Genomic DNA, 15,709 nt, shown 5'->3' with positions numbered 1-15,709 from the left:
AAATTGACATCTATTGCGGCACAAAGTCTAGTTAAGGATAAAATGACTGGCTATACCAGAATCTTTCCAAATATCAGGTCGCCCATTAAAATCATGTTAAAGCGTTTTGTTTCGGCTTCTTACTCGACCCCTCAACACGCCTCAACTTTACCCACATACCCCCCTCAGGCTTAGTTGTAACCAACCCTGCTGGAATGGGAGTTTTTTCAGGGTAGGCCATGGCAATTTCGAATGCCGCAACAACATGAGCGGCCAGCGATCTGAGTTCGCCCTTTGCAAAACCCTGACCGATGCAAGTGTGTGGTCCATGTAAGAACGTCATGATTGAGTAGTTGCTCGCTGCTCCACCCGTATTGTTTGGCTTTCCAGTAGTGGTATCAATCCAACGCTCAGGGTTGAAAACTTCGGATGTTGGACCCCAGGTTTCAGGAGACCGATTAATTGACCAGGGAACGATAAATATCTCCGTTCCCATGGGTATATGTTGGCCAAGTATGGTTGTGGGCTTGACAGGTTTCCTCATGGTCAACGGAACGGTTGGATACAGTCTAAGCGACTCGTTGATCACTCCATTCAGAAGAGGGAGACCTTCGAGAAGGGTAGAAATATCGATGTCTTCGGCAATCAGGTCGCGTGGTATGTGTGTCCGAAGCTCTTCGCGTAAGCAAGACTGAATTTCAGGATGACGAGCCAGAAGGTAAGTGACCCATGCAAATGTAGAAGAAGTAGTTTCATGCCTGAAAACTCCATGTGTTAGTTCGCTACCGCAATGTCTTCAGGGCATATGAGCAGGACTTACCCAGCAGCGATAAAAGTCAAAAGTTGGTCAACCAACTCAATGTCTGCAAACTCATTCGTTTCAATAAGCTTTGTCAAAACATCTGTTGAGATGCCTTTATCAGATGCTAAATCATGCCTCTTTTCCCGAAGAAAGTTGAAGCAGGTCTCTCTCAAGGTAGCCGTTGCCAGGTGAAAACGTTTTTCAACCTTCCCAGGAATGAATTTATTGAGAAAAGGAAGCTGACAGCTGGTCAGAATGTAAAGAGCAATTTTTCCAGGGGTGGGATCTAGAAGCTCCTCATAGCTTTGAACAAGAATGTCGTCGGAATTCTCCAGTGTATTAAAATCGCGACCGAGGGCCGCCACGCCGATCATATCGAGAGTCACTTTCGTTGACCAGAAATTCATGTCGGTTATAGCCTCGGCACCCTTTTCAGAGGTTTGAAAGAGGTCGGCTTCCATACACTGTACCAGTTGCGCTGACTTTTTCCAGAACAGAGGATAAAGCTCCTTAATACTTCGGAAGCCAAAACTAGGAAGAAGTCGTTTCCGCTGGAATTTGTGAACATCGCCTTCAACCGTCACAAGTCCTTTCCCAAGAATAGCGCTCATAAAGTCGCGTGCACCATCGTTCTTAACAAAGTCGTAGGGTCGCTTGACTAGAACTTCGGAAAGTGCTTCAGCGCTAACCAAGAGAATGTTATTTTTGTTAAAAAACCCCCTGTAGCGTATCAAACCCGTATTGGGAACATCGCGTATGAACCTAAGATGATCCGATCCAACAGGCTTCCTAAACCGGCTGAATCCATATCCGACCAGAGGATAGCCACCCTATTAACAGAAAAAAGCAATCACATATCAGTTGTGACTTTCTGAAAGGCAGTGGGAGAGATGATGACGTACCTTTGGCGCGGGAAGGGATCGAAGAGGACATATAAATCTTGGATAAATTTCCAAGATAAATATAGCCCATAGGATCAGGTGTAGGAAGATAAAATTCAAGACCACGCCTGAAGTTGAAAGAGCGTGAAAGTATTCTGGCTGGGCGTGATAGCACACAAAGAAACTTGCTAGACTAGCAGGCACTAGATATAGCTGATTCACAAAAGTAAGAGCCATAATTGAAGACAAAATTCATAGCACTTCAGAGAAATTGCCAATATTAGAAGTGAGAATACCCTGAACTTAAGTATGAAGCCGTGGCAATTTCGTTGACACGGCTCGAAACTACTACAGCAAAGTTCGTAATGTACAAAGCCGGGATGAAGTTGAGCCGTATCCGATTTCAGTATTCAACAAGAAAAGCTTTTCGAAAGTATTAGGCGTGTATCTCACCGGGCTAGCACATGGTCGCCCTAAAAAGGCAGCATGGCATCCCTCGGTCGCGTCTCCATTTAGCTCGGAGTTCGGGAAAGTAATAGGAAATTGACTACGTCTAACTCGCTCCTCAGGCGATCTATCGTAGTTTCTTGGACAGTAATTCTACCGATTCGTATATTTGGCTCCACCTACACCTGTTATTAATTTTTGCGTTCTTCCATTTACAAAATGTAGGTTCATTATAGAGATATGATGATCGGTGTATTGAGATCTAGTCTAGGGTCTGCCGACCTCCGAGCTGCCACTACCGAACGCCGAGACAGCCTTAGGTACAGGAATAGCTTGGCCTAAGTCCGGAAGTTGGCCGAGTACTGGCAATTATTGAAATGGCTTTTTCAGTAATTTGATGATAGACTAGGGTAATCAACGACGAAAGTATGATTTGCCCAGGGGGACAGTGAAAAACTTGGAAATTCTGGGTTAAATCCTTTTACTGGGCAGGATATATTTCTAAGACGTAGAGATCGGTGATTCGAAGGATCCGATATCCATGGATAAGGGTTTCTCCCAAGCCGATGTCGAGTTTCGGTACTGGTTTCGAGTTCAAATTGTTTTCCCTCTTACGTTAAGGATATATCATTCTCAAAACAAGTATAACATTTGGCTTTTGTGGAGCTTCAGGTTAAGTTTGACACCGATGAGCTATCTTTGGAGTTTGAAGAACCATCAACAATTATGTACTTCAAAATATACCCTTCTTGTCTCTGGTCTTGCGAAGTAAATACCACAAGAGCATCAATTCAAATGCACCAAGAATCATGGTAATGCCACCAAAGAGTTGAATGCCGAGAAAATTGAGGTTTTTACTACTCCGAGAGCCAATGGAAGCGAGTGCTCCGGCGATTGGCGGTCCCGTAAGCGACGCAATGCTGCTGATACTTTGCGCCATTCCGAACCAAGTTCCCAGGGATTTGGAATCTGGACAGACATGTGAAAATACACTTGGCGGAAGAGGAACCAGGGCACCAGATATACCACCTATAATACTGCATTAGACACATCTGTTGACAACCAACACGAAAGAGACTTGCTCACCGTAAAATGCCGAATAAAGGATAAAACGCGCAAGAGTGTTGGCACTTATCCAGCTCAGACATAGAATGCCGGAGAGCAACGCACAAAGAATCCATGATACCATTGAGCCGTAGTAGTAAGCTAAACAAGTTGTACCAACGCGGCCGATTATTGATGAAGCCTGTGAGATCACGAGTACATATGAAGCCAGCGACTGTGATGTGTGTAGCGTCGTCTGCGCATAAGTCGGAATGTAATAATAGGGCGTTATATACCCGAGGTAGATTAAAAGGTTGGCCAAGGTGAAGCTCCAAAAAGGGAGATCCTTGAATGCCCTCAGGTCAATGAGCTTTCTTGGTCGGCTTTCATCAATGTTTTCCATCGCTTTTCTTTGGGAGAAGAGAAGAACAGCAGCGACAGTAAACAAGACCAACATCACTAGCCCCATAATGCGGACCGTCCAGGCAAAACTTGTCTTCAGGATAAGTTGGTTGAACATGACGTTATAGACGATGCCTCCTGCAGGTGCACCGCTTGTGGCTACACCCAGCGCCAAAGCTCGTCTGCGTGTGAAAGAGCGACTGACCAATGCAATACTTGGTGTGTATAACAGTCCGAATCCGAGCCCCATACATACACCTTGACTTAAAAAAATCTCGTAGTATTTATGAGAGAGACTGAGCATCATGAACCCAAAAACGGCCAAAACACTTCCGGATAGGAGCATGACCGCGTAGTGGCCGCGATCAAAAAGCGGACCGGAAAAGATACCACAGGCAATCAGCAGCCAAGATTGAATAGTACCAATCCACGATATGGAAGATGCCGTGAATGAAGGAATGTAAGTAAGAGCATAGAAACTCTCGAATGTTCCGAACGCAAAGTTAATTCCCCTTTTATACAATAAGCCCCTCGGATCTACTTCAAGCACAACATATGGGTTCAACTCACCAGACATTGAACAGAATTAAAAAGGCACCAAGGACTTGAAGACAGCCGTGGAGACCACCGTCGATGATAAAAGCAGGCGGAGATGTGGGTGAGTCCTGAGTTTCCACCATGGCAAATATATCATGCTCATGGGCATCGAGGTCGGACCCCTTCTTGTCTTCCAAGGCCATTGCAAACCTCTTCGGAAGAGTTTAATGGTCGAGGCTGGAAATATGGGAGACTCGGAAACGCAGTCTCGCTGGCCAGAGGGGAAATCTTGGTGGTCAGTTGTGATATAAGGCAAGTATGCGTTCAAAGTGCAAGGCCTACCTACTAGTAGGTATCATCGAGAAACCCCAAATACCAGAATCATTGGCCAATAAACTACGAAGACAAAGCGATATTAATGGGGTTAGCAGTAGCGGGTTTTTTTTCTTGTAGGAAAACAATGAGGGGAAGTTCCAACTTACCTCGGTTTGGTTGGGGGGAGGAGGGGACTCGGAGGGTTTGCCGAGACCCGACTGGGAGTTTTCCAAACGTTCCACAGCTGCGATACCAGATATAGCTACTTCAAGTGGGGCTTTTCTCAGGAACAGGGGCACGCACTAGTTATCGCAATACTTGAATCTGGTTTTACAACGTTTCTTTTTAATATAAAATGTTTCCATCATAACTGCAGCGCTATGAACTTTCTGCCTATCAAATTAAAATAAATTTGCAACAAAACCCAAACAACTATAGACTAAATAGACCTTAAAGAAGGAGTTGATGATATAGGAACAATGATAAGGACAAATGAGAATGTTCAATCCAATCGGAGTTTCTGTTTGAAAGGCGCACGGACAAGTTGAGGAATCTGGCAACCCCACTGAGGCTTTGCGGCTGTACCATGATATCTGGGGTATAGATTACATACTAATCAAGGGTTATCAGAACATCCTACTAGTTATCGGCTCGGGTAACCGATAGCCAACCAGGACAGCGGTTAGTGCTGCCTTTAGCTTAGGTATGTGGAGATTCGAATGGCCGATAAGCCTTATGTAGTGTACGTAGGGAATGAATTGAGATACAGAGGTGTGTGCATTGTATGCAGTATAGCCAAGAGACACCCTTTCCACTCCGTTCATCGTCTCAGGGCAATGACATCAAGCAAGCAACCAACCATCGTATAGCTCGGACAGGTATATGCTTCTTCTCCAAAATATTGGAAATTGCAACTTTTGCTGTTTTAAGATCTGTCGGTTATAGGCGGTTTTCGGTCTTCATTTGGTCCTGAAGCTCACGAAGCCTCACAAAATTCTTTGAGGCCCCGTCTCTCACCCTCTCCTGAATCCAACAGGGCAAAGCACGCAGTAGTGTTATATGTGCGTGAGAGTTAGGCACAATAAGCTGGCCTCCATTTTGAGACGTAATCTGCTTAACAATAGCAGAAGACACCTCCTCTGTACTCATGATTGGCTCACCGAACTTGTGCCCTGCCTTGATCATATCATCAATCATAGGAGTACGAACCCAAAAGGGATGGACAATACTATGTCGCTGTCGTCAGTAACCCTTTCGATTGCATGATTGATCGTTGTGGAATAGAGTGAATATCATTTCTAAGAAGCAGTGACTCACCTTGTTCTGATTTTCTTTGATTTATACCAATATTTCAATTCCTGCGTCAAGCCCTCGTGGAAAGCAACAGCAGCGGCTTTTGAACACGTGTAGTCTGCAATCTGACCAATTGTAATGAAGCTCGTCGCGCTTGCGATGGTGATTATATGCCCGTGGTCCTTCTGGATCATACTGGGCAAAAACTCTCTAACCGTCCAGAAATGTGAAAGCAGGTTAACATCCATAGTCAAACGTATCGATTCTTCCGACTTTTCAAGAATGGTGCCCCCATCTGCGACGCCAGCGTTGTTGATGAGAATTGTGGGGTTGCCATGTTCTTTTCGGATTTTACCAGCTACCTCTTTCAGGATCGAGGAAGACGTGATGTCTGCCTGGTAAAAGGTTGCGTTGGCGGCTATGTCCGAAGTTAGCCAATGTGCCAGGTCATAAGATTACCGGTCTTGCATACGTAGTGCAAATGTTGGCTCTTTAACATCTAGGATGATCACTTTAACCTTCAAATTCGTCAAATCTGCCAAGATTTGCTTCCCAATTCCACTACAACCGCCTGTAAGAACCACTAGTTCTTTAGAAGGATCCCACGGCGCGAGCCGCACCCAATTGTTTTGTGCTCCTCGGGAAAGGTAACTATTGAAACTCCTAAGAAACTGCAGTGCCGCAAGAACCGCGAGTCCTTTCCGTATAGACGGGAGAAGAATAATGCGCTGCAATTGGTCAGGGAGCTTGTCAATAAGCCCCTGAGACGTATCGAGAATGAACTTGGCCACCGACATCATGTATGCGTTGTGTCCTATCGGAATATAGCAAGGAGGGCTGTCTGGTTTGGTGTCTAATCGAGTCCAATAAAGCCATTCTTAAAGGTCCAAACTAAGTGAGCCTATCTTATGAGTGCTCGGAGTTCGAGATGACCGAGGCGGTTAGACTAATGCCTCGGTGCATGACTTCCGAAAGCCGGGGATATGCTTCTTCTTGACAAATGAACTTCCAGCAAAGCCCATTTCCCACCGTAATTTGTTGAATATCACGTTTCATGCTTTCCAGTTTCTGTATCTTCCCCGCTTGAGAGGCAAAAAAAAGGAAATGGCCTTCATGAACCGCGAGCGGGGGTTAAAGCCTATCCGCGCAAAAACTGCCACTATTACATATACCTCATTTTATCCGCTGAGTTCCGGCTCCAAATGCGACAATGAATGAAACCTTGGAATGCCGGTGCATAATTAATTAACCTCGGAGCTCGGCAGCACAAAACCAAGAACGCTAGAAGATAGACTGACCTAAAATAAGGACCCTGGAGAAGCTCGTACTCATATTCTCCCTTTTGAATATAATTCAAAGTTACATCCTATTTTCGACTCCAAGCTACCTTTGTATTCCTACTTGATTTGTTTTCAAAATGGGCGAAGCTACTCCTGCAAGCGCAACTCCTTCTTTCGACGGCATAATCATTGGCGCTGGTATTTCTGGTATCAATGCTGCATATCGGCTAGCGAGTGATTTCCCTGATTACCGATATGCCATATTAGAAGCTCGGGATAGCATAGGGGGCACTTGGGACCTTTTTCGCTATCCGGGAATTCGCTCTGACTCTGATCTTTATACCTTTGGTTTCCCTTGGTATCCCTGGAATCAGCCAAACCCGATTGCCGAAGGAAAGAATATTGTAGCATATCTCAAAGATGCTGCAACCGCCCATAATATCACCCCTCACATTCTTTTTCAACATAGTGTGCAATCTGCTGAATGGGATCAACAGATGTGGACGATTGATGTTGACCATGATGGTACCGAAGCTCGGTTTTCTGCGAAGTTTCTGATCTTTGGAACAGGTTATTACGACTATCATAAGGCGCTACAGACGATGATTCCTGGTATACAAGACTTTCAAGGCAATGTTATTCACCCGCAATTCTGGCCAGAAGATTTTGACTATACCGACAAGAGCATTATCGTCATCGGCAGTGGCGCTACCGCCGTAACTCTGGTCCCGAATTTAGCCAAAAAGGCAAGCCGCGTTACCATGCTGCAACGGAGCCCGTCTTACATTTTCTCCCTTCCAAATTCTATGAAGAGAGGCTGGCTGAGTCGGATTCTACCAACCAAGATCGCGTACTACTTTAACCGAATGTGGTATCTTGGTTCCGCCCAGTTTATGTTCAGATTCTCCCGATGGTATCCTGCTGCTGTGAGGGCGGCTATCGAAAAGAAGACTTCAGCACAACTTCCCTTGGGCATTCCGTTGAATCCACATTTCAACCCACGCTACAACCCATGGGAACAGAGACTTTGTCTTTGCCCTGACGGTGACTTTTTCAAAGCCCTTTGCTCTGGAAAGGCTCAGGTGGAGACAGGAATCATCGAAACAATTGACTCGGATGGGATCCAGTTGACCTCAGGTCAAAGGCTATCCGCTGATACCATCATCACAGCAACGGGCCTCAAACTGCAGCTGGCGGGTGGTATTCGCATAATAGTGAATGGAGAGAAGTTTGATATGTCAAAGAAGTATATGTGGAATGGCCTGATGCTCCAAGACCTTCCTAATGCTGCCATTCTGCTGGGATATACCAATGCCTCTTGGACATTGGGTGCGGATGCTAGTATGTTGTCTATTTGTCGACTGCTCAAGCTCATGGAAAGCAAAGGCTATTCCGTTGCTTGTCCTGATCTCTCAGATTCGACGCAACTTGAGCCAGGTCCGATACTAAATCTGAATTCCACCTACATCACGCGCGCGAACGAACAATTGCCCAAAGGAGCGTCTCAGCGACCGTGGATCGGTCGAGCAAATTACTTTTCTGATTTGTACTTTGCAAAATTTGGTGATCTTTCTCAAGGATTGAAGCTTTCTTCCTGAATGTGGCTTCGTGCACCCTTTTCTCTATACGAATCTTTGTTTTGCTTTGTACCTTTGATAATAAGAGCGACAGTTGAGTTGAATCGTTCATTTTCTTTTTTTCATGATGTTATTAGAGACATCCATCAATAAATCATACTTGACCGTAGACACCAAAGAGTATATTGTTCTAGAAAGACCAAACTAAAATCAACTTGAGCTTTGGTGCCCCGTGACTGTCTATTCTGTAAAATCACAAGGGAAAATAGGTGCTAAAATGTAGATTTAATAATCACAATTCAGGTAGCGACGAGATTATTGAGCATACTGACATTCAAGTTGCAAAACAGACAGTGGAAAACATACATAGACACGATCATGACTGGTAGCCTTCTTTCCACACTGGATCAAAAGCACTGCGACCAAAGCGGTCCTATTCTACTAAAATCTTAAAATCTGAGAGACACAAAAGATAGATAATTTATTCCGGTGGCGCACCGAAAGTCAGACATTTTGATTGGTCAGGACTTCGGATTTCGGCGGTCGGAAAGCATGAACGACCCATCCGATGTTTGAATTCTCCTAACCAAGTTCAAGAGATGCCGAGGCTCAAATGGATGCATAAGGATCCGTGGATGACGGGAGTTTCAACAAGAGCTTCTATTCTTACTCTGAAATGTGGATTGTAAAACAGTAAGAAATGGCATAAATATGCTCTACAGAACATTTTCTGGACCTCTCTCCAAGCTTCTATGTCCAATAACGCGGACATGAAGAAAATATACAGAGAAATTCGGCCACTCAACACCCCCAAGGGAATACAAGAGGATGCTATAAAGAACTGTCTTTCCTCTGCCAGTAGGAATCATTCTTCTCCAGCCTGTCAAGCCTGCTTTTCTCGAAAAAAGCGATGCGTCAGGAGTCCGAACCATTACCAGTGCATCTTCTGCCTCGGTGAAGGCCAGCCGTGTTTACTAGGGGAGCGACCGGTTAGGTACTGTGCTGCTTTTCGATATAACACTAGCTTGAGATCCAGACCATGCTAAATATTTATTTTTGTCAAAATAGACCGGTAAGAGAATATGGACCAGTAGGAGAACAGGTCGTTAAAGATTCTCCTACGCGACGGCACCTCAAATATGAATTGCCACTGCCGCATGGAATCGATCACGAGGTGCCACGATGGAGCGCTATATATTCAATGTTCTCAGAAGTTATGAGAATAATCCCTCCAGAGAGAATCAAATCTAAGAGCGACCGGAGATGCCTTCCTGCCAGCAGTTACTTTGGGTTTGACCGAAAATCAGGCTATTCCGCGAGTGGTGACCAGCCTCGCCCCAGTTCACGTTCCCAAACTTTTCAGCAGAAGGCAAATACCACGGCTCAAGAATTGGAAAATACAAACTCGAAAGTAGCATATGGTGTATTGCAGATGCCGACCCATCCTATACCTAGGCAAGATATTAGACCCATGCCTTTTGATCATACCGACTCCAGTCTCTTCTTGGGGGAACTTGATGCATTGCTTCGGTTCTAAAGAATTTTCGGATGACAAATTGGGTTTTGAGATACAAAAAACCCCCTTTCAATTCAAATGTGAATACAGCGCAACTTAAAGCAACTTTTAACTCAGTTATTTGACAGAAATAGGTTGTAAATTTTAGTATTATCTGTGACTTTCTTTACTACCTATTATCTATCATTACTAGTTACTATCTTCTAATAGCAGATTAGGACCTACCCAGGATAGAATATATTAGCTACTCTATTCCATCTCAAGTAGGTACTAGTCTTCCATAGGAAGACTAGAGAGGTCAACAAGGGGCTAGAAACTTTCGCAGAGCTATAGACGTAGATTAAATGTATCCAAAGTCGTATGGAGATTACATACTACTCTGGATTCGGAAGGGCCCATGGTCTATTTAGCAAAAAGGGTGGTCCATTTAGCAGCCCTCCATCAGACTTTGGGTGTTTCCAGAATGGAGATGGATATTAGTTCCTCAGATAATTGAATTTCGTTCTGTATTTGACTAAGTTAAAAAGCAAATGTATATACAAATGGGAAAATAGCCGCCTCTGGCCTTTGTTTAGCATCAACTTGAAAATCGCCCCTTCTTAGGCCCTCTCCCAATAATCTCCTCAAGGAAATCAAATCCCTCCCTCTGCAACCACCAAGTCTTCGACCCAACCTCCATCATAGCCGCAAAAGTATGTTCCTCCCCAGGAACCTCGGTCATTCCACACCTGACACCCGCCTCTTTCAGTGTTGCCAAGAAATCCCTACTAAGATCAATAGGAACCATCGTATCAGCCTGCCCATGCACGATATAAGTCGGCGGGAAATTCGCCGTGACATTCCTCGCCGGATCAACAAGATCGAACTTGGTGTCAATACTCTGACTCTGGGGGTAAATAGCACTTGTGACCATTCCGCCCGCGATCTGTGTAAAAGCGAACGCGTCTCGGGCCTTTGAGAAATCAGGACCCTTGGACACGCCAGATTCAGTCTGGCCTTCTAACGAAACAGAGGAATCCGTCGGGATGGGAAATTCGTCATAGATCTTGTTGAGAAATTCCAGGGAAAGATCTTTGGGAAGTTTGGCGGCGACGTGGGGGATTGGTTTTGACCAGAGTGGGTTTGAGAAATTCACTGTGCCGTAGAGGGAGAAGATTGCTTTTGCGGGAATTGGGACGTTGAAACCCTGTATTTAGTTAGCTCTGGCATTCAAAAGGAAATTGGGTTGTGCGGTAGATGGGTTGATGCATACCAAGCTAAGAGCTAAATGGCCGCCAGACGAGGTTCCGAACGCAGCGACATTTTCCAGATCAGCCTGGTAAGGCCCATGGTCCTTTAGAAATTGTTCGAGATGGCCATCGTGGATCCAGGCTAGTAGATCGCGGATATCCCGCATCGGCCCGTCTAACAAGTTCACTCCGGGACAAAGCCGATGGTTCGGAACGAGCACGATCCAGCCTCGGTCCAGACAGTCGTTTACCTGGGGGATGGAGACCATGCGGGAGTGGCCGAGCATGAAAGCACCGCCATGGATGTCAATGACTGTGAGTATGTTAAATTTGGTCCTCGTGACGATTGGACGAGGTTGATCGGACCTACCGACGGGATATTTTTGGGGTGACGACGCGTCCGACGGGGGCAGATAGACGTCGGTGGAGATCTTGCTGCCGTCGACCTCTTTGTAGAGCGTTGTGAGGGGATTATCGGTCGGCATGATATAGCCTTTGAGTGGTATGAGTTCCAGTATTGAATTTTTGCGACAGGTGGCGTGAGGGGCAGTTTTATAGCAAGCGATTGCCCCGGACTGGGGAACTCGGGAATTCCGGGCGGGGCAGTCGGATGTGATGGAGAAGAGTGGCAGGAAAAGCCGGAAAGTCGCCAAAATTGCATTTGAATCAATCCTAGAGAGCAAATCGATGTTAGTAAAGAATTCTGGGGTGAAGCAGAGTCTGAGTGTGCTTGAATGTCTTACTAATGGGTTAACTAACTGATAAAGGGACTGTCAGCAAACAGCAAAGCTTGACCAATTTGAGGCTGAGTGTCAAATCCTCCATTTAAATTTCCGAGACGGCGAATCGGAATTCAGATTTAATATTCGCCATTCCACTTATTCTATTGGCAGTGCATGGATGAATTAATGTCAGCAGACCGAGTGGCTGAGACAGCGCATCCAACGGCGCCCCCGGGTCTCTGACGCATAACCCAAGGAGAAGGCACTCGATACCAAGCATTTGACCAAGCGCCACTGGCACATTCGAATTCTATTTACAATACACCAGATCTAAAACTGCCGAGCTCATGATCCAGGATAATAGGACTCATGTTTCTGGATCTATCCTCCAAGCAAAGGAGAGCTGCAATCAGTGAGATGCCCAGGTGGGACCCATATTCATACCAACGCATTTTGCACACTCTACGTTTTACCGTGACAGAAACCAACCAAAGTGTGGATGTTGTTTAATAGTAACTGATAACGACAGAATATACTCGCTCGCCCATGCAGGATGCAGTGCTACAGAACCAGCGTAGCAAAAAGAACGCAAAAGAAAAAGAAAAGTCAAAAGTGAAGAGCGAAAAACAAACAAAACAACTTCAGGTAGCCCATGCAGCCTACTGCCCGAGTAGAAACGACATCACTAGTTCTGAAAGCCGTCAAGGAAAGACGTGAGAAAAAAAAGAGCAGTGCAATGTACTTTACAAGTCGTCCGGCGAATCCACAAACGCGATATCAAATGCGAAAAACGAAACGAGTTGAATAGAATGCCTTTCCTCATCCATCGTACAGCAAATTTCACCATCAGAAGTCGTGAGACAATTATCGTATTTCGCCCGGAAATACAATCTGATTGATCACATAGATTAATCCAAGCTGAAAAGGCGACCGGCGCCCGTCCCGATTCCCCTCCTCCCCGCGCTCCCTCGTCATCCATATCATATCTCACCCGCCCGGGGTGATGATCTTGATTCTGTGATTGTAGAGAAGAGCAGAATGATTCCAGCCAGACCTCGTAACCGCGTGAAAGTGAAAATTAAAAACATTGTCGCACATTGTCTCATCGTCGCATCGTCCATAACTGTTCTCATGAGCCCCGACCCAACCCAACCCAACCAGAGCCAAACAAAACCGAACCGAACTCTTCATCAAGAGGAGTTTCCCGGAAAAGGATCATAGCATCGCATCGCATCGCATAGCGTGACAGATAGCATCGTAGAAACATAGAGATACCAAGTGGTTTACCAGCCAGTCTAACCAGTAGACTGAAACCACCCCTCTACGCCGATCTACCTGCCTGATCCCTTCGAACTGGAGTATCCAGAATCAGGCCAGCGGCCGGTCGTAGGTGAAGTGGGGGAGGAGTGGGCAGAGTGTCGTGCACAGGCGTAGCCAACTAGCACGGTCTTTTCTTGAATGGAATGGCCGCGTTGGCCGTAGGCGGAACATGGGTCAATGGAGTGTTGGAAGTAGACGCATTTGCAGACGGAGTAGCGCTCGACGACCTTGTAGCACATTTTGACTGGAGTGTAGATGAGTGGAATTATAATGAGGGTGATGATGGTTGAAGGTGTTAATGCGAGGTGGAGAAATGTAGAAGATCAAAGCTGTCGAAGCGAATGCAGCGAGATCCAGCCCGAAGTCAAGTTGAAGAGGAAGTGGAAGTGAAGTGGAAGCGAAGTCAAAACCGAACACAACAAAGAGAGTCGTCAACGATTGCGAGAAAAGAAGAGAATATAAAACAAAATTGGGATGTCGAAAGAAAGACAGGTCTGCACAATGAAGAAAAAGAACCTTGGAAGTCAAAATCCCAGCCTGTTATATACAGCTGGAACGGAACCAAACCAAACCAAGCCAAACCAAACCAAACGACACCAAACGACTCCATCGCTCACCTCTGACTCCTCGCAGATCATCCCGGTGGAACCGCGCATTGCCCTGGCCCGTGAAGCAAAGCAAGTGCAATGCAAGACCCGCATGCAAGGCCATCCAACGGCCAGCCCTATGGGACATGGACTGGCCGCCCCAGGCAGAAAGGTCAGTGAAAGTGGGAGGGGTCACCGGAAAAGACCGACGCACGCGCCAATCGGTGGATACGAAGAGCTGAAGATGTCGGAGAGCTTAGCTTGGTATTGTTCGTTCAGCCAGTTAGCGTTGGGGGATCTTGCCCTGATGGAGTACAGCGTGGCCTAGCGTACCCCGGTTGGCGATCCACTTGGTCAGTTCGGATGGCTATTAATAAGGGGGGTAGGTGGTTTACGGAAGGTACGGAGTAGATGCTTTCTAAGTTGGGTTATGGAGATGTTATGATATTGACTCGGATGTCTGTACAGTCGTTAAATTGGAGAAGTGATGCAACCAACCTTAGGGCAAAGAAACACATTCTAGTTCAACACAATTCACGTTTGATAGAAAATAATAATAGATAAAAACAAATTGAAGCAAAGAAGAAAGTCCATGATAATGCCTCCGTAGTTCATGTCCATACCCAACTCTACAATACTCGTACAGTTGCGATGCGTCATGTCGGACCAAGACTCAAACTCGGAAACACCAGCCCATCACAGCCCCACCACCAGCTCTCTCCCTCGCCACACTTCTCATGTAATCAACGCCAAACCAGAAAGAGACTCCTATCAAACTAATCCAAGAAAGCAGAAAGCAGAGAGCAAAATAGAACACAACTCTGAAAATGGAAAAGGGAGAAGGGAGGAGGGGAGGAAGTGGGTGTGGCTTGGCAAAGAAACGGTGAACACACCATAAACCTCGCCGCGGTCAGACATCCATTTCGCGGAGGGAGTCGGTGAGCAGGAAATCAGTGCGAGGCTGAAAGCACGGTGGATCACCATCATCCTCATCTGTGGCTCGGCTCTGCATGTTCTGCCTTGCCCATTGCCCATTGCCCTGCTTTGCGTTTAGAGTGGAGTCACGCTAGAGACTAGCATGCTTCTCCGACTGGTCAAATGATGGAAATACGCTGCCTTAGTCTGATTTAGTGAGTTTCTGCCTGGGAAGCTGGGCACAAGGTGGGGGCTGCGCCTCATTTCTGTCACTGGACTGGACTCGGAAATTGTGAATTACACTTGCTTACCTAGGTAGTTTATTCGCACCCGCGGCTGCAGGTGCAGATGCAGATGCAGCCCTGGGGATGGTGCCAGCTTGATAGTACACCGTTAATGTGTGACTGATTCGTATACGTTAGAGGTTGGTTTGCGGGGGAATAGTCGGTGACTGCAGAATGTAGAGTACATATCTGTACGAGTTACATGCGTACTAGTGGTACATTGCATAATGCACCTGGCGATCTATACATACACTGCACTCTATCATCTCTATCATCTCTATCATCTCCATTGTATCGAACTGTGGCTGGAGATATCTAAATTCCTGTACCCAAAATAAAACCGATTACTCCATACTAGTAGACAAAATAGATACAAGCCCTACATAATGAGTTTAGTCCCACCCAAGCTTTCGGCCGTGCTCGAAACTTACCACGAGCCGTGGTAGTAGATATTTTATTTTTACTTTAGCAATACATACTCGGTCACTCCGTACGAAGAGCGCAAACCTTCATCCTGCAGAAGCAGACAAAAGACAAGCGAAAGGAAAAAGAAAAGAAAAGAAACAACCAATAACAGAC

General features: G+C 45.9%; 7 protein-coding genes across 7 annotated transcripts; 2 read left to right on the top strand and 5 right to left on the bottom strand.

Moving 5' to 3' along the window:
* Positions 1-91: 91 nt before the first annotated feature.
* Positions 92-1,899, bottom strand: N7509_013070 (cytochrome P450; the record flags this gene model as incomplete). The annotated part of the gene is made up of 3 exons (XM_056637707.1): positions 92-737; positions 800-1,611; positions 1,684-1,899. The coding sequence occupies 3 exons, from the start codon at positions 1,897-1,899 to the stop codon at positions 92-94; spliced, it is 1,674 nt and encodes a 557-aa protein (XP_056481214.1).
* Positions 1,900-2,842: 943 nt separating this feature from the next.
* Positions 2,843-4,295, bottom strand: N7509_013069 (uncharacterized protein; the record flags this gene model as incomplete). Its single annotated transcript, XM_056637706.1, has 3 exons — positions 2,843-3,138; positions 3,196-4,067; positions 4,126-4,295. The coding sequence occupies 3 exons, from the start codon at positions 4,293-4,295 to the stop codon at positions 2,843-2,845; spliced, it is 1,338 nt and encodes a 445-aa protein (XP_056481213.1).
* Positions 4,296-5,346: 1,051 nt separating this feature from the next.
* Positions 5,347-6,497, bottom strand: N7509_013068 (SDR family oxidoreductase; the record flags this gene model as incomplete). The annotated part of the gene is made up of 3 exons (XM_056637705.1): positions 5,347-5,635; positions 5,725-6,118; positions 6,173-6,497. 3 exons carry the CDS (start codon positions 6,495-6,497, stop codon positions 5,347-5,349), a joined length of 1,008 nt encoding a protein of 335 aa, XP_056481212.1.
* A 620-nt stretch (positions 6,498-7,117) lies between these two features.
* On the top strand, positions 7,118-8,578 carry N7509_013067 (flavin-containing monooxygenase; the record flags this gene model as incomplete). Its single annotated transcript, XM_056637704.1, has 1 exon — positions 7,118-8,578. One exon carries the CDS (start codon positions 7,118-7,120, stop codon positions 8,576-8,578), a length of 1,461 nt encoding a protein of 486 aa, XP_056481211.1.
* A 2,072-nt stretch (positions 8,579-10,650) lies between these two features.
* Positions 10,651-11,787, bottom strand: N7509_013066 (uncharacterized protein; the record flags this gene model as incomplete). Its single annotated transcript, XM_056637703.1, has 3 exons — positions 10,651-11,259; positions 11,326-11,615; positions 11,673-11,787. The coding sequence occupies 3 exons, from the start codon at positions 11,785-11,787 to the stop codon at positions 10,651-10,653; spliced, it is 1,014 nt and encodes a 337-aa protein (XP_056481210.1).
* A 1,568-nt stretch (positions 11,788-13,355) lies between these two features.
* On the bottom strand, positions 13,356-13,583 carry N7509_013065 (uncharacterized protein; the record flags this gene model as incomplete). The annotated part of the gene is made up of 1 exon (XM_056637702.1): positions 13,356-13,583. The coding sequence occupies one exon, from the start codon at positions 13,581-13,583 to the stop codon at positions 13,356-13,358; it is 228 nt and encodes a 75-aa protein (XP_056481209.1).
* Positions 13,584-13,845: 262 nt separating this feature from the next.
* On the top strand, positions 13,846-14,259 carry N7509_013064 (uncharacterized protein; the record flags this gene model as incomplete). The annotated part of the gene is made up of 1 exon (XM_056637701.1): positions 13,846-14,259. One exon carries the CDS (start codon positions 13,846-13,848, stop codon positions 14,257-14,259), a length of 414 nt encoding a protein of 137 aa, XP_056481208.1.
* Between the last annotated feature and the right edge of the window lie 1,450 nt (positions 14,260-15,709).

This window comes from Penicillium cosmopolitanum (genome assembly GCF_028827165.1).
Source record: "Penicillium cosmopolitanum strain IBT 29677 chromosome Unknown utg000012l:1.0-3308103.0:1.0-3310761.0, whole genome shotgun sequence".
NCBI lineage: Eukaryota > Fungi > Ascomycota > Eurotiomycetes > Eurotiales > Aspergillaceae > Penicillium > Penicillium cosmopolitanum.
The sequence above is the reverse complement of the archived record's forward strand: the minus strand, read 5'-3'. Positions and strand labels throughout refer to the sequence as shown.